Source organism: Punica granatum, chromosome 1 (assembly GCF_007655135.1).
Source record: "Punica granatum isolate Tunisia-2019 chromosome 1, ASM765513v2, whole genome shotgun sequence".
Lineage (NCBI taxonomy): Eukaryota > Viridiplantae > Streptophyta > Magnoliopsida > Myrtales > Lythraceae > Punica > Punica granatum.
Window position 1 is genome coordinate 52,493,879 of NC_045127.1, and position 20,228 is coordinate 52,514,106.

At 38.4% G+C, this 20,228-nt stretch overlaps 3 protein-coding genes across 3 annotated transcripts; 1 reads left to right on the forward strand and 2 right to left on the reverse strand.

Annotated features, from left to right (window-relative positions):
- Positions 1-3,508: 3,508 nt before the first annotated feature.
- On the reverse strand, positions 3,509-5,477 carry LOC116193124. The gene is made up of 3 exons (XM_031521894.1): positions 5,251-5,477; positions 5,035-5,125; positions 3,509-3,878 (listed from the first exon to the last, which is right to left on the reverse strand). Exons 1-3 carry the CDS (start codon positions 5,318-5,320, stop codon positions 3,743-3,745), a joined length of 297 nt encoding a protein of 98 aa, XP_031377754.1. The 5' UTR covers positions 5,321-5,477; the 3' UTR covers positions 3,509-3,742.
- Positions 5,478-9,417: 3,940 nt separating this feature from the next.
- LOC116216089 (E3 ubiquitin-protein ligase RFI2) lies at positions 9,418-15,496 on the reverse strand. The gene is made up of 6 exons (XM_031552019.1): positions 15,046-15,496; positions 14,234-14,403; positions 12,097-12,155; positions 11,509-11,534; positions 11,039-11,426; positions 9,418-10,155 (listed from the first exon to the last, which is right to left on the reverse strand). Exons 1-6 carry the CDS (start codon positions 15,185-15,187, stop codon positions 9,705-9,707), a joined length of 1,236 nt encoding a protein of 411 aa, XP_031407879.1. The 5' UTR covers positions 15,188-15,496; the 3' UTR covers positions 9,418-9,704.
- A 2,815-nt stretch (positions 15,497-18,311) lies between these two features.
- LOC116196114 (translationally-controlled tumor protein homolog) lies at positions 18,312-20,075 on the forward strand. Its single transcript, XM_031525676.1, has 4 exons — positions 18,312-18,497; positions 18,983-19,056; positions 19,316-19,602; positions 19,764-20,075. Exons 1-4 carry the CDS (start codon positions 18,470-18,472, stop codon positions 19,879-19,881), a joined length of 507 nt encoding a protein of 168 aa, XP_031381536.1. The 5' UTR covers positions 18,312-18,469; the 3' UTR covers positions 19,882-20,075.
- The last annotated feature ends 153 nt before the right edge of the window (positions 20,076-20,228 follow it).

A 20,228-nucleotide genomic window follows, 5' to 3' on the forward strand; every position in this document is an offset into this window, starting at 1 on the left:
TCTCTCTCTGTGTCTCTCTCTGAAAGTTTCTCTATTATATAAACGCATGAGCCGGGCTCTCCAAAACTCGAACTTCATCATCTCTCTCCATTCCATGCAGCAGAGAAGAGAGCTTGAGAAGTGATTATGAGGAAGGGGGTGAGCAGGTCTTGTTGGAGAAGCAGGGCACGTGCAAGTTATCAGCTCTCGACCTGTCCGGTCACCCTCGATCGGCTCTGCACGTGCTCCCCTTCTCCAACACGGGTTCCTCACCTTGTCTATCGATATCGGTCTCCATGACGATAACGATCGACGTCCGTATTTGAAGCCTGACCTTCATATATCCAGTTTTTGGTTTAATAACATATTATTATTATTACTATTATTATTAATTTATATGTGCAGGGTGTGGCCAGCCTCTGCATGGTTGGGGTTGACTTTTGTAGCAAGTAACAATGAAATATTCATGCGTCGTACAGAGGAACTAGGCGCATAAATTGGCCAATATGTATATATAATGCATACGTAGTTTTTTTTCATATGAACATTGATATAACATTATGGCTGACCCTTATAATCAGGGCATATAGTGTTGAAATTAAAAATATACATATATAATGTAATTATGTAGCTAAGTGAAAGGCCACGTATAAGTTAATATCTGAAACTGTGGGGTGTCGTTTGGAAAAATGGACTTGAATTTAAGTCGATGGAAAATGCAGCTGTTATTTACGATATCTTTTTGTCCAGCGAGATACGGCGGTGGACTTATCGTGGTCGCTGTCACCGAAGGAAAACATCATAGAAAATGGAACCGAAACGCTACGCAGGCATGTTGGCAGGAGACGCAAGACCCGCTCAGCTCTTAAGTTTATCCTGAAAAGAGGCAAGAAGGATATATCATTCAAATTCCACGAACGGCATGCACGATATTTGTTGATTACATTTAGATTTGCTTGACTTACCGGGTCTTGCAACCCAGACGTAACATATGTGCTCATGATCATCAGTTCATTATTTGAGAATGTGCTACTGTCGGTAATATATCTATACATATCAAAGTTCGTCTATTTCTTCTACTTACTGCTGTTGTAAGACTATAACTAAACGTGCAGTGACCAACACCTATTATAATGAGGTGTTTAGCATGGATAAATAAACCGCACAAAGTATCATATCATAGTTTTCCACCGATATATACATGCATAAAGCTGATCATCAGTTCTCCTGTATTTTCAAGAAATACTTCACAGGCTGGACGAACGTGGGGTTTTAATGAAATCACTAATCTCACAATAAACGGCTCACTATTCTCACTAATTCAAAGTAAACGAATAATATTCAATAAATATATTTTTCGAAGGGACAGTGCCAAAAGAGAAGGAACAGCGAAGAGGTATGATGATCTGATCTGAGCAGCAAGCAGCAAGCAGCAAGCAGCAGCAGAGGGTTTGGCAGTTTTGTACTCTTTTCTAATGGGCACTTTGCCTAAGAAACCGGGGGAGACGTCTTCACAGTTCACTCTTCACACTACCCACAGACAACTCTCTCTCTCTCTCTAAAAAAAAAAAAACCTTCTCTCTCCGTCTATGTTGTCTGACATATAACGTTGGAAATTGAAATTCTGGGAAGGGGGCAAAGTAAAAGAAGAACAGTCCCAAAGGGTGGAACCTTCAGTTGCAAGCAAAGCAAAGCAAAGCAATGCTCCCATAGGGAAATGAGCGGACAGTCCCCGTACGTGTTTTTAAAGAAATTTGTATATCATTTTTACATTGTTATAAAATTACTGCTATTCATTTTTCTAAATCGAAAAGTTTATATATATTTATTGTCACCTCGCCCCCCTTAGAGCTAAATCTTGTCCCTGCTCCCATGTAATAAATAATAACAACAGTGCAAACATTATTGTATGCTATCTTTCACACGCAAACACTTAATTAGTGCCATAATTTTCCTATTCCAAATACTTTTACTACCGCGACAATTTGTCAAGGTGACAAAACGTACAAAAAGAGGTTGTGTCATATAATATGTCATAATTAATCATATTTACTTAGCCTGTAGATAGCATACATTATGGCCTCCTTGAAAGTACTATACTTTACCCGCTTTTTCTTCAACATTTCTAGTTGACGTACAATATCGTCTTGATGGCGTTACAGTCTCTTTGAAAGTATTACAAAGTTCACCTTCTTTTTGTACCTTTGTCACCATGACAAATTGTCACATACGGTAGAATTCCCCTGAATTAAGACATTGATTCATATTCATCTTTCTAGATAATATTTCCTGATTAATTATGTAAATCTAAGTGGATACATAGAGAACAAATTAGAGAAGTGTAAGGCCAATATATAATTGGTATAATTTAATCAGTTACCTGCTACATCCGAGTTCTCAACCAGGCAGTGATTGATACAACAGCAAATCGGACCATGGGTTCAAACTTCCCGTCACACATCTGTCTCCATAATGCATTACTTTTTTTTTTTTTTTGTATATATTGATATCTTAAAACCCCAATGACTTCCTACTAATCAAGTTCGAATCGGATCGGCCCACTAAGAAGTAAAGTTTTTTCGATTAAGTATTTTTTTCATCTGCAAAATTCAAATCCAAGACCTTACTTAAATGAAACAATTGCCTAACTGTTTGAACGTTGGCCCATAATGCATTAACTAATACTCTTAAAGCCACTCCCAGAGGTGATCGAGTTGCCAAACCCTGTCTGAACCCCTCTTTTGCCCTTAAGGTACCCGAGCAAATATACCAAGTCAACGAGGATGAGGTGTTCATAAACCTACGAAGGATCATCCTCGATCGACGCCTCTATGTATCCCCTTTCGTACTAGAAATCAACGCAGAGGAACTTAATAGGCTTTTAACGATGTTCTTAGCCCAAGGATATCGATGACATCCTGGCGCTGCTCCCCATCCCGAAAAGATTTAAGCTCTTCAATAGCTTTTTGATCTCGAACTTATTGATCACACGCTCCGAACCAATGAGACAAACGCACTTCGACTTGATTGATAGAGGTATACTAGAGCAGAGGCAAGTAGAACAGTTGCTCAAGGCAAATGTCGAATGGATTAAAAGAAATCCTCAAGTCTCAGATAGGAGGGATTGGACTTGGTTGAAGCTAAATATGATCTTCACCAATGCATAGACCACATCTGAAGTAAATCTGTGCAAGTAAAGAGCGAAGCGAGTATTTTACATGATAGATGGAGGCCTTATGCTAAGACTATAACTATAGAATGGAATGGATGCAAATGGCGCAAAACATAGCACAGGCCACGAGTTTTTGCCTGCAAAGGTGTAAGGGCTCAGGAGGACTGAGCCTAGTTAGTTGACTTTGTTGAGCCAGATGTGTCATTGAGTTCATGGAATGGGATCTGGTGATTCGCAGATAGGGGACCACTTGTGATGGACAGCCCATGGGGTGGTCCACCGTGTCGCGACAAGGCCGTGAAGTGAGATAAAGACCGGCCTCTGTGGCTCTCACTGAACAAAATTAGAAGCAGCAGCTCAAGCAAACATAGTCGACAAAGGGTCCTCTATGTGAAATCAATACTTTGCACTCATGCCTGTATTGTTTTTCCATCTCCCAGAGTTCCACAGCTACAATAAATCTCTATTGAAATTGTTTACTCAAAAATATGAATGCCCCTTTCAAAAACTAGAGATGTCAAAACAAACTGTCATCTGTACGTACTTTATTGCCCATAAAGAGTTCGGGAACAACGAGGCTGCCGCTTCATTTTAATCCTTATGTGAGAACCTCTCCATTGGAAGGTACTTCGAGTACCCGTTGTCCTTTGCTCCAGCCTTACGGTCGTAATACTCGACCGCTGCTGCCCCAGCTAGTGCTGCCAGTGTAAGAGCCTGCGCATGCAACCTAAACTCGGATGGCATAGAAAGTAAAAGGAGTTAGGCAAGGGGGGAAGCCTACTTTCAAGGAGTAGAAAAAACAAATATTAAGGCAATCACAGAACTGCATCATCGATGAACTATGACGCGTGAGAACTTCAAACATATGATTGATCATTGAACAGACCAGAAGTCACAATCGTTAACATTTAACAACATGATTAGTAAATAGATGACTGCAGATAAAAATACAACTTTATGTACAGGATGTCTGTTATGACTCCTTCGTGAAGAATATCTATGTACACAATCGTACAAGGCAATGCAAGTAGCGCAACAGCCATATAATCAGATTAAGAATCAACGCACTACCATCACAGATTGATGATTTATAACACAATGCATGATATCCACTTGAGGCGATGCTGAGGCACAAGTCTAAACCTGACCGATGAAATCAGCATTCCTGTCAGCTATCGACCGGTACATCAATACGTACACTCATGATTCCATCAATAGCCAACCCCTAGCCTAATACTAAAGATGATCGTGTTGAAATACAAAAATATGATCTTTATGGTGACATCCTACAATAATATGCAAACAAACATGAGGGCAAAAGCATATGCATAAATTGTAATCTGACAGCCCACTTCCAACATAACAAGATGACATGAGCTCCCCGGAGGGGTAGGGGAAGGACATTAAAAGGCCGATCAAAAATTGGATTTTTTTTTGCCAGTATCTCTGGAATCGAAAGCCCAGAAGTTTGTTTCTGAAAAGCCAATTTTTTTTTCCTACATCAATCCCAAAGCCGGTGGATTATGTTCTGACTCAAAGTCGATGTGATTTGACCATTCTGGACTCAATGCGAAATGAAATTGAAATGATCTAACATCAGCCCCAAATCCACACAAATTACAGCATCTATTTATGCAGCAAGGCGATCGGGAAAACCCTAATAAATACCTATAACATCTACAGCTGTGTTTGTTAGCAAAAACAAAATTTGTTAGCTAGAAGAACAGAAATTATGAATGTAATTCATAAGATTCTCTCTGTTCTTAGAAAACTAATGGAATCCTATTAATACCGCGTCACCCGCACGAATAAGAGTCAGCCCAACATGATTGCAAACAACAAATTCGCAGCATTGATTGATTGATCCGATCGGAGAAAAGTACCTAGCGTGAATGATCTTGACGCTGGTCTTCATGGCGGGCTGTGACCAGTTGTAAGCGATGGAACCCGCAATACCGCTAAGCCATAGACACCCTTTTCATCAAACATCAACCCCAACAAAACGAAAACCCAGAAATCAAGAACATGCCCAGAAAGATGAAAGCTTGAAAACCAAATGACGGCAAGAAATCATATGGTCGGCGGGGATCTATAATTACCGACGGTTCTGAGCTTGTGCTCGACGATCCATTCACGGACAGATTCGATGTTGGACTTAGATTCAGCCATTGCAGAGACAGGGGGCTGTGAAACAGAGGACAAGGGTCGGCAGGGAATCAAATAGAGGGGGTTGGTTTTTGAAGATGAAGGGTCTGCCTTTTGCCGTATTTGAAAGGAGGAAGAAGAGGCGGATACGAAGTCTGATTTGTCAACCTCGGAAAAACAATGGGCGCTTCGCCTAGATTAGACAAAAATTTAAAGAGCTGTTTGAATTGTTAACCTGATTTTAGAATTATGACTTTGATTTTAACTCAATACATTACATAATAATAATAATACACGTTTTCCAAGTCAAAATTATGATTTTAAATCAAAATTAAAATCAAAATTAAAATTATAATTCTAAAATCACACTAACAATTCAAACGCAATATAAAAACACTCTATTTTTATTTTTAATAATTATAATAATGAGCAAAGGCAAATAATAAATGAGGTGCTTTTTGCCTGCCAGCTTGGCGGAACTGAGGGATGACACGTGGCAAATTGAGGGGTGAGAATCTTTGCCGCCGCCTCTGCTGAATCCACGCCACCAACCCGAATCACTTGGGAGAAAATATCGGGAGATAAAATAATTTTTTCCTTTATTAGATAAAAAAAGGGAATTTACTAAAAACAAAAATGATTTTACAATATTCGTTCTGGCGAGATGCATGTTGTTGGCAGGGTGATTACTACGATTGTAATCTTATTGTAGAATGAGAATTAATTTCATGTGTTTTAAATGTAAAGTTTGTGCTAATTACGGTTGTAAAATTTTAATTTATGAATTATTACAATTATCAGTTTTGTAACCAAACGTAAAATTTGTGTTTTAAATTGCGTAAAATCCGAACTTTATATCGAACTACAAGCTCTTCACATTCAAAATCTATCCTTTCTCTTTTTCTTTTTTTTTCCTCTCTCATTTCAATGAGAGATGTTGTATGAAATAATTAAGGAAAATTCTAGTATGAGATATTAAATAATGTCCCATAATGGAATATAATTTTTTTCACCATTTAAGTATTAAAACTTATATTTTAATTCACAGTTTTTTCAATCTTGTTACAATATCATCGAATAACATTCCAACCCCACGAAATGCATCATCGGTACTCATTTATCCATCCGTTCAGGCACTCGTTTAGCTTCCCAAATACCGAGGACATAAAATGGTTTTTTGGTATTTATGCAACAGCTATAATGTTGGATTGATTATGTGTCGCAAGTATACATCTACAAGTGTCACAATTACTATCCGACCCACGACAAAGCCGACCCGACTTTTTTGAACCAAACAGATTTTCAAGAAAATCTATTTAACACAAAGTTGTTCATAATTAAATCGGCTCAGATTTATCGGTCTTATTCGTACATTCGATTTCAACATTTAGTTATTCTTCTGAAACAACATCACCGGCCATGGCATCCATCATCGCCGGAGAATAGAAAGACGAACTTAGGTTTTCATTTGGAGAATTACAACCGAATGAAATGATACATAATCACGTGGATCAAACGAGTGAATTTAGTCATTTTATAACTAAGTTTCATGAACGATTTATGTTTGGCCATGCTCGTATGTGCTAAAGACGAACATTGGCGGTTGTCTTGTTATGCAATTGGATGAAGATCAGAGTTGGACGAACACAGCATGGCGGAACACAAATTTATGAAACGGCAATGAGATTGTGGAAAGGAAACAAGATTGTTGCAATAAGGCTCAACATATTTTAAAGACGATGAACGTTGCTGCCAATGGTGACTTTTGGTGAATGATTGGTTGTCTTTTCTTTTCAGTTGTCCGAAAAAAAAATCGGGAAAAAAATAACTTCCCTAATTTAAGTTTCTAAAAATATAGAATGTTAATTTTTATGGGGATCAGTATCCCTAAAATTATGAAATTTAAAAATTAAATTAAATTTAGGAAAATAGGTTTAAAAAAATCTAAAAAACACGATTCCTCTAACTGCCATCTACCTTTAACCGTAAAATAACTTCATGTTATCATTTTAGTTAGATTTGCTTAAGCGGATTACAGAATTTGCCAAAGTCAATATATAAATATACGAACTTATTTGTTTGTCATCATGGTCTTCCTCATTGATGCCTTTGTTTTTCCTCCTAAAGAAATTTATATTCCAATTTATAGCAAAAATGAGCTATAGCAGACATAACAATTAGCTTGAGCTAATATAAAGAAACAAAATGAAAGTTAGCTATGTTCCAAATATTTATTTCTTTCAGATGGTCGCCAGCATTGTTGTATTCATCAATAATTGAAACTATAAGCAAGAATAAAATACGAAGGTTGCTCCCAATTACTCGTTGTTATTCCTTTAGTCAGATTTGCTTAAACGAATTATAGAATTGATCTAGGCCAATATATAAATACACGAACTTATTAGTTTTTCATAAGGGTCCTCTTCACTGATGCTTTTATTTTTCCTTCTAAAGAAACTTATATCCCTAAGTCTATTTATAACATAAATGAACTATGGCAAACATTACAATTAGCTTGTGTCAATATAAATGAACAAAATAAAAGTTAGTTATATTTCAAATATTTGTTTATATTAAATGGTCGTCATCATTATTGCATTCATCAACAATCGAGAATATAAATAAGAATAAAATATGAAGGTCGGCCTTGGCAAGTCATTCAATCAACCAAAATTGTTATTGCCCAATGTCTTTAACAATTACTCGTTGTTATAGAATTCCCTTAGGCCAATATATAATTATATGAACTTATTACTTTTTTATCATGATCCTCTTTACTGATGTTTTTGTTTTCTCTCCTAAAGAAATTTGTATTCCTAAGACTATTTATAATACAAATGAGCTCTAGTAGACAAAATAATTAGCTTGAATCAATAATACAAAACAGCTTTAAAAAGAGAAATTAACTTAATTAATGAACGAAATATTTTTGAAAAATATCAACTTATCGAAAAAAAAATTACAAAATATCCCTCAATATCAGGGAATAACATAAGGAAATTATCGTTGCAAAAAAGAAAAAATAATTGGAGGCTCGGAAAAAAAATGAGAAAGATCAACATGGCCGGCATCGGACGAAATCTTCGAAATACTACGGCAAGCCTTGAGCAATGACGCGATTTGACGAAGTGAAGCAAAATATGTCGATAGGAATTGACTATCATAATCGAAACTAGTTTCCCGTCGCAACGGCGAGACGTTCGGTAGGGAACTCTTTTCATATTGAAAGCATCGCAAAATTGATAAGGGAGTTGAAGTTTCAATTCCGATGAACAAAATTTTCAAATAGGTACAAAGAAATGTGAAAATCGATTGTTTGTGGAAACAATTTGATGATCGAAAAAGGTTGAAACCTCTGTATCAATTGCTAGATAATGATTGAACGTGGTGATCGGAATCGAAAACGATAGAATGAACCAATGAAAAACCCATCAAACTATTGATTCGGTATTAGTCCGATTAATTAGGGTCGGATTTCGCCCATTACCCAATTACATTTTGTCTCGCGTGCGGACACGTGTAATGGTGTGATTGGGTCATATGTTGAATGAGTGAAAGACGAGTATAAATTATTGTGGGCAAAAATGGCTAATGAATAGTTGATCGACTCCGATATGAGGGGCAAAACATTCAAGATTTCATGTTGGAATATTTAATGGATAGAATTAGTATTTTACCATCGGACATTATTTAGTATCTCATGCCAGAACCACTCAGTAAATAAATCTTTTAATATTTATAAATACTTGGACCATGTGCAAATAAACACAACTGTCTTTGCTTCAACTTTCATCGAGTATTTCTTCATTCAACAAGATGAGATAGAGTTACCGAAGATTTTATCACGCGTAATTATTTATCTTTGAAAGCCCCAGTCAATGGGGATCCTCGAACCATTCATTCCAGGATTGTTGGAATTGAATTAAAAGTATCTCTTAAAGAGGGAAAAAAAAAACGCAAATTTTCTTCTCAGCCTCAATAGTTAACTAACTGAATCATAAGGTTTCAAGTAATTTTAATCAGCATTCCATCTGCAACCGAAATTCAGAAACTCATTTTGCCCCATTTCTTGTAATCATCTATTTTCTCGAGCTTCATGCTAGCATCGCACAACACAAGCAGAAACATAAACCCCTCATACATATGGGAGCCGAAAGCTCGTATTCATTTTTTAAGTACTGGAAAGGCAAGCTGATCAAAGGCATTGAAGTCCATCACCCTCACAGCCAATTGGTTGCCCAAAGATTGTTCCCGTGGGCACCACCGAGTCTCAGGTCCATCAAGGGACCACAAGCATCATGTACAAGTTTGTTTCTTAATCACACATACTTTATCGTTCCATTCAAATTTTTGCCATACGAATAGAAAAGGGGGAAATGGATGAGGACTCATGAGCGGTTGTTCGATGCTATACCCTCTCGAACCCATGCCTTTGCCGAAAGCTTCCTTGTCTGATTCCTGGATCAGACCCGCCTGGCACTGCCCGAAATCTTTCCCGGGCAGAATCTCTATCGACCTGGCTTAACAAGAAGGAGGGCAGGTGGTCTCTTTCCCACGAGTGAAATCGACTAGAAGATAAGCTCTCGAGTTCTTGAAAGTTATGGCTCGAGGAACCTGCTGGGAAGAAATAGAAACCACTTGACTGGTCGGATGATGAAGCTACCGGGGCCATGCCTCTGTGGTTTAGAGCTCTTCGGTTGGCAGACACAATGGGCCCACGTGATGAGACAGAATGACTGGGCCTTTGCTGTTGATAGTAAGCTTGGAGAGCTTGGACTCTATCCCGAGTCCTAGCATTGCTTCCCGGGTAAGGAGGTATCAGAGAGGTTGCAATGGAGTTCACAGCTCTAGCCCCGGAACTGCAGAAGTGATAAATGCAATGTGAGCTGGACAATGGAGGGGGGGAAAGCTTATTCGACAAGCAAGATTATTTGTACAAGAACATAGAGCACTTCATCTACGAAAAGGAAAGCATGAAGGATTGGGTGATGATATACCAACACATAACAAGTTCAAATCAGGAGCTCTTGGCTTCTTTCCCATGAATATGTGAAATGTTGTGCAGTCGTCTTACAAACTATTATCTACTTTCATAATGATCAATCCACTAGGTTATTCTTACAAGATGGTACTACCCAAGTTTTCTTTCTGAATCTTAAATTTTAAACTAAGCTAAGATCGCATTTTTCTGATTTTTGTCAAATTTTAGAAAGTTAAAAATGACCTCCTTATTTTGTAGATATCACATAGCTGTGGGCCATTTAGGGTGTGTTTGGCTTCAAAAATTTTTTTAACTCAATTCAACTCAACTCCACTTATCTTTAATTCCACAACACAATTATTACTTTTTTCCCTTTTTTTAAATTTTTTTAACCATTCAATTCAATTTTTAATATTAAATTTACTCAACTATTCATTACTTTTTCACAATTCAACAACACAATCATTACTTAATCATTACTTTCTCTCAATTATTCATTACTTTTTCACACTTTTTCTTATAATTCAAAAATACAATCATTACAAATTAATTAAAACCAAAACTCAACTCAACTCTATTCTAAAACCAAACACATTCTTAGCATCCAAAAGCTTCCCAAAAAACCCAATAAAATTTTACTGTGAAGTTCCACAGCTTTTAACTTTTTCCATAATATAAGTCCTAATTTAAATAATAATTCCACTTTGACGGAAAGCAGATCAGTGAATATAAGACAGTTCTAACAGTCCTTGAGGACATACCTGTGGCCAACAACAAATGGATGCACAAAAGTTCCTGAACGAGGAAGATCAGGATTGGTCCTTGCAGACCTTTGAGCAGTAGGTGCAATTGATGGAGGATCAGAACCTCCGGGACGACTGCGGCTTGTAGAGAAGGGAGGGGATTGGTGCTCCCAGCTGTGGTAATGGAGATCAACGGCAGGAAAAGCATAAGAACCTGGTACTTCACTCTGTACTGATGGGCCATTCCAGTGATTATTCAAACTAGAAGCATCTGAGATGCTTCCATTTGAAGTTGATGATGAGGGAGGAATTGGTCCAAAATAAGCAATGTAAGGGCAGGGGTGAGCAGTTGATGAGACAGCTGAATGTTCAGCAAAGAGAGCATGCTGTCCCAGAGGATCATGATCTGCATTATGAGATTAATCAGTGAGAGGTCCCGGGCTAAAACTTAAATCACAAAATCAACACAGCTGCCCAGAGGATCTCACATGCAGTAGGTGTGAATTCTCCATCTCTGCAGATGAAATGAAGAGAAACATATAAGAAAGAGGGAATCATTGAAAGAAAAAAAAAAAAGTTTACTACTCCTCCAAAGAGGATCTGAGGACAAGTCAAGGCCAATGAGACTCGAGAGGGTAATAAATAACATGAGGACAGAGAGAGGATCTCAGTAAGACCACAGTATGATAAGAGGATAACTCGATGATCTTGATAAAAACACAGTCCAACTCACTACATCAAGAGGTGGCACAAAGAAGACTCCTAGATTTTGTTTCCGAGGGTGCTTTTAAAACGTCCTTTCCTGACATGAGTAATTCTGCAGGTAATGGCACAGAAAGACAAAGATGATAGCATTTTGTTTTGTCTTTTCAAGTTGGAAGTGAAAGAACACTACCGGGTGAAGATTCAAAGCAAAAGCTACATGTTTTCGAACTCTGTGATATCATTTAAGTTATGAAGTGCTTTAACAGGGTTTTGGAATTACGTTTCAGGACAAAGCAAACAAATCTACCAATAACCACAAATTTACACAGTCGAAACTGCAAAAGAAATATAAGAGGTAAGATCATGCTTACTCAAACGATGAAGGAAGCCTCGCTAGTTGACCAAACGGACACCAATGGACACCAAAGGACTGCAACCGGTTAGAAAGAAAGAAACTTGAGATGGTAAGCACAATGCAGCCTGGTAGTATTCTCATTTACATATGTTTATATAGCCATTAATTCACAGAAGGCTTTAAGCTGTACAAAAAGCAAACACCAACATCTAGAAAGTTACTGCCACAACCTTGCCTGTTAGCTGGCTTAAAACATTGCATACACAAGTATAGGATACTCATCAAGACATGTACAGGTAAAAATCAGCTTCTTCACATGACATATACGCAAAGAGAAAAAAGAATATGTGAAGAAAGGAAAGCTTCTTAACAGAGAGAAGACCAGAATGTAGAAGTTCCCTTGCTATTAGAACTGTCAAGAAATTAGAGAATTAACACAATGTCTGGGACTTTTTTCGGGGGGGGGGGGGGGGGGGGGGGGGGAGAGGAGGGGAAGGAGAGGAAATGGAGGGAGGGAGAGGAGAGGAGAGGAAATGGAGGGAGAGGAAAGGAAATAAAACAATCATATATCACTACCCATATTCCTTCATTAGATATTTATAATTTTTTTTGGGTGAATAGATGTTCAGAATTTTCATTTCATTGTATTAGGTCCATGGCTTCCCTTGTTAAAAAAAAAAATGTCACCAAACATTTAAATAGTAATACTGTTATAGCAACCATTGTCCTTTTCTTAATTAGGTAAATTAACTATTTTCTTATTTTTTTTACAATAAAAAAAAATGTTCATGTAAAAATGAATTTAACAATATGAAATTTAATCCATAAGAGACGTGGTAAATGTAAAAAAGTTATTTTTACTAGTCAGAGCAAATTAATGTTAACAAAAATTAACAAAACAAGATGCGGCTAAAGTTCCTTCTGCAACGAAAAGAAAAATAAAAATATATATTCTCTTTCAGAAAGGAATCTTTTGTAACGTGAAAATGAAAATTGATATTTTCTGTTATAGAAAATAACATAAACTATTAGTTTTTTTTATAGCCACATTATACTAAAACTGGAAATTAGTGAAAGTATTTTTGAAATAGTTTCAAGGTAATAGTTGTTTGCTCATCAGTCAGTGTTACAGCTCTTGCTAATCTAATATGGAGGGGAGGGGGGGAACCCTACTGACATTAATGAGCAAAGCTATTTTTGTTATTGTTTTTAGAAGGGGTAGTTAGGCCAAATGACACAGTTTATATTTTTTCAACATCTCTATCCTTCCAAATTCCCCCAAATTGGAGGGTTACATGCTAAATACAATTGCCCTCCTTCCATCTCCCTCCATTTCCCTTCATTTCTCTCCCCCTCCAAAAGATAAATCTCTCAAACAAGGGAATCCCTCTCCCTCCTAATTTCTACTCCCAAACAGTGTAAAGGAAGGAGTATTGATGTCAAAAAACTAGTATGGCACATTTCATACGCGAGATTCGTACAATTGGCTCATGAATTACAAACCTATAACACCTCATCTGGTAGGATTATGCAAACTGAATTGGAACTTGGAAGAATGTGCATTCTCGGCAACCTCATTAGCTATGAAATGAAGCAGTATGGAGTTTCTCGTAATATTTTTCAAACTAGACTCTACGAGATCTTAGAAAATAAAAATTAAAATAACAGAAGACTACTAATTTGAGGAGTTTAAGAGGCAATATCAAAAAAATGAAGACGGTTTAGCTTCATAAGCCAGGGAAATCTGATTACCATCCACGTATACAGGTTTTACAATTTCCAAAGTCACAAGACTTGCCCAGGTGCTCTTTTTTTTTTTTCAAGATAAGCAACTTGCTCAGGTGTTTGAACAGTTTGTGATCCCTAGTTAAGTCAGAAATATTGATTTGTTTCATCAACCACCTGCAAGATGCAAAAGGTTGAAAAAAACATTTTGCACTTTTCTTACCATCTATGCTTATTTTACTGGATAAAGTAGTTCTACTTGAAAGGGGTTCTCATCTGAAACAATCAAATTTAACTTCCAGGACTCCATAGGAAAATCAGCTCTTCCATTAAGCCACAGGGCAGACAAACAAAACCTTCTCAAATTGAAAATTTGTCAACTACCACAAAATACGAGCAGCAAAGCAAATTACGATCTATTTGGTTACCATTTCAGAGTAGCTTAAGTCATAAACATCCTCCTCATGAGTCCAGTCATCCATGCTAAATTCTGGAACGGTACGACAGCCATTTGCAAAAAGCCACTGCCCTTTCTCAATCTCCCGACAATTGGGGCATTGCATGGAGCCCTTCACGTTGAACGCTGAACCAATGCAATCTGAAGTGTACGTGTATAAAATGAAAATAATCAACTAATGAAGAATGAGCGAAAGCAAAAGGAGTATAAGTAAGAAGCAACATGTAACATCAATGGACAAAAACAATTAATTTGTTGAATGTCATATTTAAGTCAACAGATCTCTACTAGAATTTCTAGTGCAATATCATGTTTCAGAAGATGACTTCTTAACCCGATTACTATAAGCTAAACAAGCTTGGCATCGGCGATCAGTAAGAACACTTTTAGTGAGGGAACTTTCACATTATTTTTCAAAGCTTCGTGGAGTGTTGCCTAATCCATTTCACGTCCTGCAACTTAACAGCTACCAACTGAAAAATTCAAGCTTCTGCAGGTCGGCCGAAGGAGCTCTGCGCTTATAAGCCGAATCGACAGACAAGTTTCTAAACCACAGATCAAGTCTCAATTTCTGACTCCATATTTTCCTTTTATAACCAAATGCCTTCGCCGAACCAAGGCATCAACAATGAAGTTACATCAGAAGCAACCGATCGCCAAACAAACAACAAGCTGAACCTCAGAGCAGATCCCCAAAAACTCACGTCCCATAAGCTCAAACAAATCCTCAATGCCGACTCAACCACAACGTGAAACGCAGATTCCGGCCACGCCAGAGCTTACCAAGATGAAATTGGTGGCCGCATTGAAGCTTGGCCCAGGAGCGATCGCCATTGTCAGCGACGACCTCGAGGCAAATGGAGCAGGAGACGCACTTGCCCCCGTCGTCGAATGCCACGTCATCTTCGCCACCCTTGAGCCCCATCGCAGCTCCTTGAGAAACCCTATGCCGAGGTCAGAAAGATCCACATGAACCGGCCACCAGCATCCGCTCCCGCAGACAATTAATCGAGCAGCTCCGGAAGAACCCAAAGCGAGGAGGGAAAGGAAGGGAAGAGAGGTATGAGCTGATCAGATGAACGGAGGGAGGAGGCCGAGAAGCGACGATGATGCTTCTTCTTCTGCAACAGGGGAACTAGCTCGGGAGAGGTGAATTGAACGAAGATGGAAGGAAGAAGATGAACTTCTCTCTTCTCTCTCTCTCTCTCTCTCTCTCTCTTTCCGACGATTGGGTGGTTTATTTTGGTTCTCTCTCTCTCTCTCTACTGCGTGAGGATGGGGGGATTGGGGCCGTTGGATTTGGTTGTTAGGAGTGGACAGAAGCGGTTGTCCAAACGGCGAGATAGAGTGAATGGACGGTGATAGATCGATCGGCCCGTTGCTCATGTTGCTTGCTTTCTTTCTCGCATAATATTATTCCTTTCCTTTCCTTTCTAACATTTTTTTTAATTTTTTCATTTATTTTGTCACCTTAGAAGGCAAATGGGAGTTGGATTTGTTTTCTAACCTAGCCTTTTATGGCATTGAATAAATTGCAAAATTTACCATAAATACGTATGTATGTATGTATGTATGCATCAATATGAAGAAAGAAGTACATATCTACGTTTAATTGGTAAGAATTTATGAATGCAGTTGCAATAATATAAAAATTCACTTGGATTTTAGTACGTAAATAGAAGCATCTAAAATTTTCTTCCAACAAATCATTTCTAAAGACTTACATTACTCATCATAAACCGAATCGTTATAAATTTGAGAATAATTTATGATTTCATCAGTCATTTACGGAATCAGCAGTGTTATCCATCATTCACGGCTCCCATTTTTATTTTTTAATAGGGCCACCTAATACGCCATTATAGACGATTAGATATCTTTTTTTTCTTGTCCCTCGACACCATTGAGTACACGGACGAACTTATGTATTGGGCACAATGGAGTTAAAAGTAAATTCATGTGGGGTTAAACCCTCATGCACATTCAAAATACCTTACCATAATGAAACATAAACATATACGGAAACCAAAACTACAAATATGATTATGAGTTCGATTCTCAACAATTTTCCGTCGGTTGAAATTTAAGGAATTCGTACCAATAACTTCCAGTAGCATTGTTCGGGGTACTCGCGAATCAACCAATGTATGCCCTCCAAGTGGGTTGGCCCAGCTGTAGTCTGCACGTTCTCATTGGATTGGGATTATCCAATTATCCACATCCAATGTTTCATATTTCTTTTCATTTCATTTCATGGTGAGCCCACCAACACGAGTTAGCTGTCCTACATTGGACAAAGTTTATTAATTAATTAAATTTTCCTTCTTCTTTTTTCCATTTTTCTTGAAGTTTTCCTCCTATATAAATTAGTTTTTTTTATGTGGTGACACAACATCACTATGACATGTTTGCGGTATTTTCCTCCATGTGATGTGATACTTTCTCTTCAAAGGCATAATAATTACAGTACCGTTAGAATGTCCAAAATACTACTCGAATACAACGCATTTGAATAGAAAATACGAAGAAGACTACCACACATTATCAATACGGCTGATTCAAATGACTTGATACTTGCTTCGTTGAAGTAAGATAGCGGGTTTGAGTCATTGTGAATACAGAAAATTCATGTTAAGATAACTTTACTCCTCAACGGACCGATCTGACTAAACTGAATTAGTCGAACCTAATTGAACTTTCGAATATTAGGGTTCACGCCCAAGAAAAAAAATACCGCACATGTCAAGATGACTTTGTATCATCATATAAAATCCCCTAAATCTTGTGGAAGCAAGTGGGTGGATTGGTTTTCGTTAGGAGTTTGGGCACCCAACTTGGAACAATTGCCATATATTGAATTTCCGAGTGGGCTGAATGTTGTGAGTCAAAAGTCAAAGCCTCCCAAATCCAATTTCCATATGGTCTACATGAAATGAACGTTATTCTTTTTTCCCACTTGTAAGGGCCAAATACCACAGCTCATGGGGATGCAGGAGAAAGGGGCTAAAGATGGAATAAACCGTAAATCATCCATCATAAAAGACGATAGACAACTGATATTTACAATTTCGAAATTAAAGGAAAAATGCATATGTTGTTCCGTATTATGGTATTCAGAAATCGGATCAGAAAAGAACTCACCTACAATGTCAGCATTCGAGATATTTGAGTCGGTGCTTGCTGCAAGTCCAATACATCCACCAACCTCTGAATTCTGTCAACGTGGTCCGCTGACATTAAATGCTTGTTTGGATTGCGAGTTATTTGGTTACGGAGGGGTGGGTTATGAATTATATAATCACCCTCCACAGTCATCCATAATTCCCGAATCTGAACAGGCTCTAAAGAAAGACAACCTACGAGCATTATTGTTAGTAGCGAAGTAATAAATTTATCGGTCACTTCATCTTTCTAACTGAATAAGGTATCCGACCAACCTCATTCATTGCCCCATAAAATCCAAAAAAATTGCAGCACGTGACCTGGCTATTCCTATCTAATATTTCGGAACGTGTGCATCCGGGGTCCGTATTTAAGGGGATCAAATTCGGAATGTGTGTACTTGGGGTCCATATTTAAGGTGATCGAATTCAGAATGTGTGCACATGGGGTCCGTATCTAAGGGGATCAAATGAGAAAGGAGTCTTAATGTAGTGACATAGGACGACGTCCAGAACCAAGAGGTCCCGATTCAATCCTCACTAGTGGAATTTATATACTCCTTTATTTGACTTTATTTCTTTTCATTGTACTAGATCTATGTGTCTCCTTTATTGCCAGAATGAGAATATATAATTTTCCGAGAAAAACGGAGGTCGGTTGTACATTAATTTCCTTGTAATGGACCCGAGTAACAGTGAAATCTCAGCCCATGGGTCTTTTGTCCTTTTTTTTTTTGGTTGGTGGGGTTTTTCTTATGTCGGTCAACCTATGAATTTTTTTGGATAATGCAATCACCCTATGAATTATTGTTTAATAATAATTAATAGATATTTTAGGAAATCCTAATTAATCCGGGAAAGAGAAAAACACGGAGCATCGTTCGGCTCCTTCTCTTGCTATATAACCCCACCGCCACTCAACCTCACCCCCGCCGACTTATCCTCACCGTAGTCTCAGCGTCTCTCTCTCTCTCTCTCTCTCCCTAACATCTCTGTTTATTGCTTTCTGGGTAAAAGCTAGAAGAATCGAACAGGGTCTTGCAAACATGCTCGTCTACCAGGATCTCATCACAGGTAACCCGACAGCTTTTGTCCCCTGCGACACTTCTTCTGCTGTTTGGCTTGTTAGTCAAAACACAGTAGCGTGATTATTGAGCACAGTCTTGTTGGTGTTTCCGAGACGGAGTTATACGTTAAAGTTTCCAGCTTTTCTCTGTTGTTGATTGATAAAGAGACAAGGCATCAAGGAATAAGCTTTCTGGGTTCTTGTGGATTTGCTGATGACACACAGGGAGAGGGAGAGGGAGACAGTCTTTTGGATGATTAGATTGCAATATTTGAATAATGATTTTCATGCTTACCCCAAGTGACACAGATAGTGCAGTGTCTATGCCTGCGTGCTTATATGTAATATTTATTGTATTTATATAGAAGTATGCATGTGTGTGTGTGTAATATAAGCACAAAGACCGAAGGATTCTAATGATCTTGATTGATGTTCTGGACATTTATTTATGTCGGTTGACTAAATCTGTTCCTTCCTTTGGTATGAATTCCAGGCGATGAGCTGTTGTCTGACTCATTCCCTTACAAGGAAATTGAGAATGGGATGCTCTGGGAAGTGGAAGGAAAGGTTAGTATACCCTACACATAGCGTTCTATCTATGCATGTGCGGATGCGTGTTATTTGTTATATGAACAACATAACGATATCGACTTGTAACCCATAACTAGCCATGGATCGCATGTTGCACTGTAATGAACTGCGGATGTATACCTCATGTTATGTGTGTCTGTAGGTGTGTAATTGTTATCTCGATAGAAAGCAGGGCAGATTGGTCCTGATCGGAATTATACATCTCATAACCGGTATGAATTTCACTCTTGTGCAGTGGGTTGTGAAAGGGGCAGTCGATGTGGATATTGGGGCAAACCCTTCTGCGGAGGGTGGTGAGGAAGATGAAGGGGTTGATGATCAGGCCGTCAAGGTTGTCGACATTGTCGACACTTTCAGGCTCCAGGAGCAACCTCCCTTCGACAAGAAGCAGTTTGTGGCGTACGTGAAGAAGTACATCAAGCTGATCACGCCAAAGTTGGAGCCTGAGAAGCAGGAGCTGTTCAAGAAGCACATCGAAGGAGCAACCAAGTACCTCCTGTCGAAACTCAGCGACCTCCAATTGTAAGCATACCTTCATTCACACACTCACTCACTCACTCACTCGATCCAGTAACATGATTCCGATGGGTTTCGGTTTCCACCACAGCTGCTTCAGCTATAGCTAACTATGGTGAATCTCGATTTCTAATCTGATGTTGATTTCGTGTACGTGTATCTGGCAGTTTCGTCGGGGAGAGCATGCATGATGATAGTACCCTGGTGTTTGCCTACTACAAGGAAGGTGCTACCGATCCCACGTTCCTCTACTTCGCTTACGGGCTGAAGGAAGTCAAGTGTTAAAAGGCCCCGGTAGTCGAGTGCAATATGAAGTCTCAGGATTTTACGTACAGATAGGGAACTTATGAAATTTTGTCTGCTTTAACTTCTTTAACATGTTCGGTTGCATACGTAGGGAACTTAGGAAATTTCTCTGCTTTACTTCCATGCAGTGTTTGGTTGTCATGAATGTGATAAGTTTCTTTTTCTCCGTCTAATCTAGGCATATGCAAAACTCGTATATATATATATATATATATATATATGTGCGCGCCGCGCGCGCGGCATTCAAGTTATATTACCAGTCCGACATTAAGCCTGAACACTCAGCAATTTTGCGTGCAACATTAAGCATGGCATGAACGGGTAGA

Bases quoted from the DNA above. Each gene is read 5' to 3' on its own strand.
- LOC116216089 (XM_031552019.1), bottom strand. From the start codon at position 15,187: ATGGGGCTCAAGGGTGGCGAAGATGACGTGGCATTCGACGACGGGGGC. The intron at 14,404-15,045 runs GTAAGCTCTGGC...CGTACACTTCAG, and splicing joins CGGCCACCAATTTCATCTTG to ATTGCATTGGTTCAGCGTTC. The intron at 10,156-11,038 runs GTATGTCCTCAA...TCACTTCTGCAG, and splicing joins CCATTTGTTGTTGGCCACAG to TTCCGGGGCTAGAGCTGTGA.
- LOC116196114 (XM_031525676.1), top strand. From the start codon at position 18,470: ATGCTCGTCTACCAGGATCTCATCACAG. The intron at 18,498-18,982 runs GTAACCCGACAG...TATGAATTCCAG, and splicing joins CTACCAGGATCTCATCACAG to GCGATGAGCTGTTGTCTGAC. The intron at 19,603-19,763 runs GTAAGCATACCT...TGTATCTGGCAG, and splicing joins AAACTCAGCGACCTCCAATT to TTTCGTCGGGGAGAGCATGC.
- LOC116193124 (XM_031521894.1), bottom strand. From the start codon at position 5,320: ATGGCTGAATCTAAGTCCAACATCGAATCTGTCCGTGAATGGATCGTC. The intron at 5,126-5,250 runs GTAATTATAGAT...TTTGATGAAAAG, and splicing joins GCACAAGCTCAGAACCGTCG to GGTGTCTATGGCTTAGCGGT. The intron at 3,879-5,034 runs GTACTTTTCTCC...ATCCGAGTTTAG, and splicing joins GTCAAGATCATTCACGCTAG to GTTGCATGCGCAGGCTCTTA.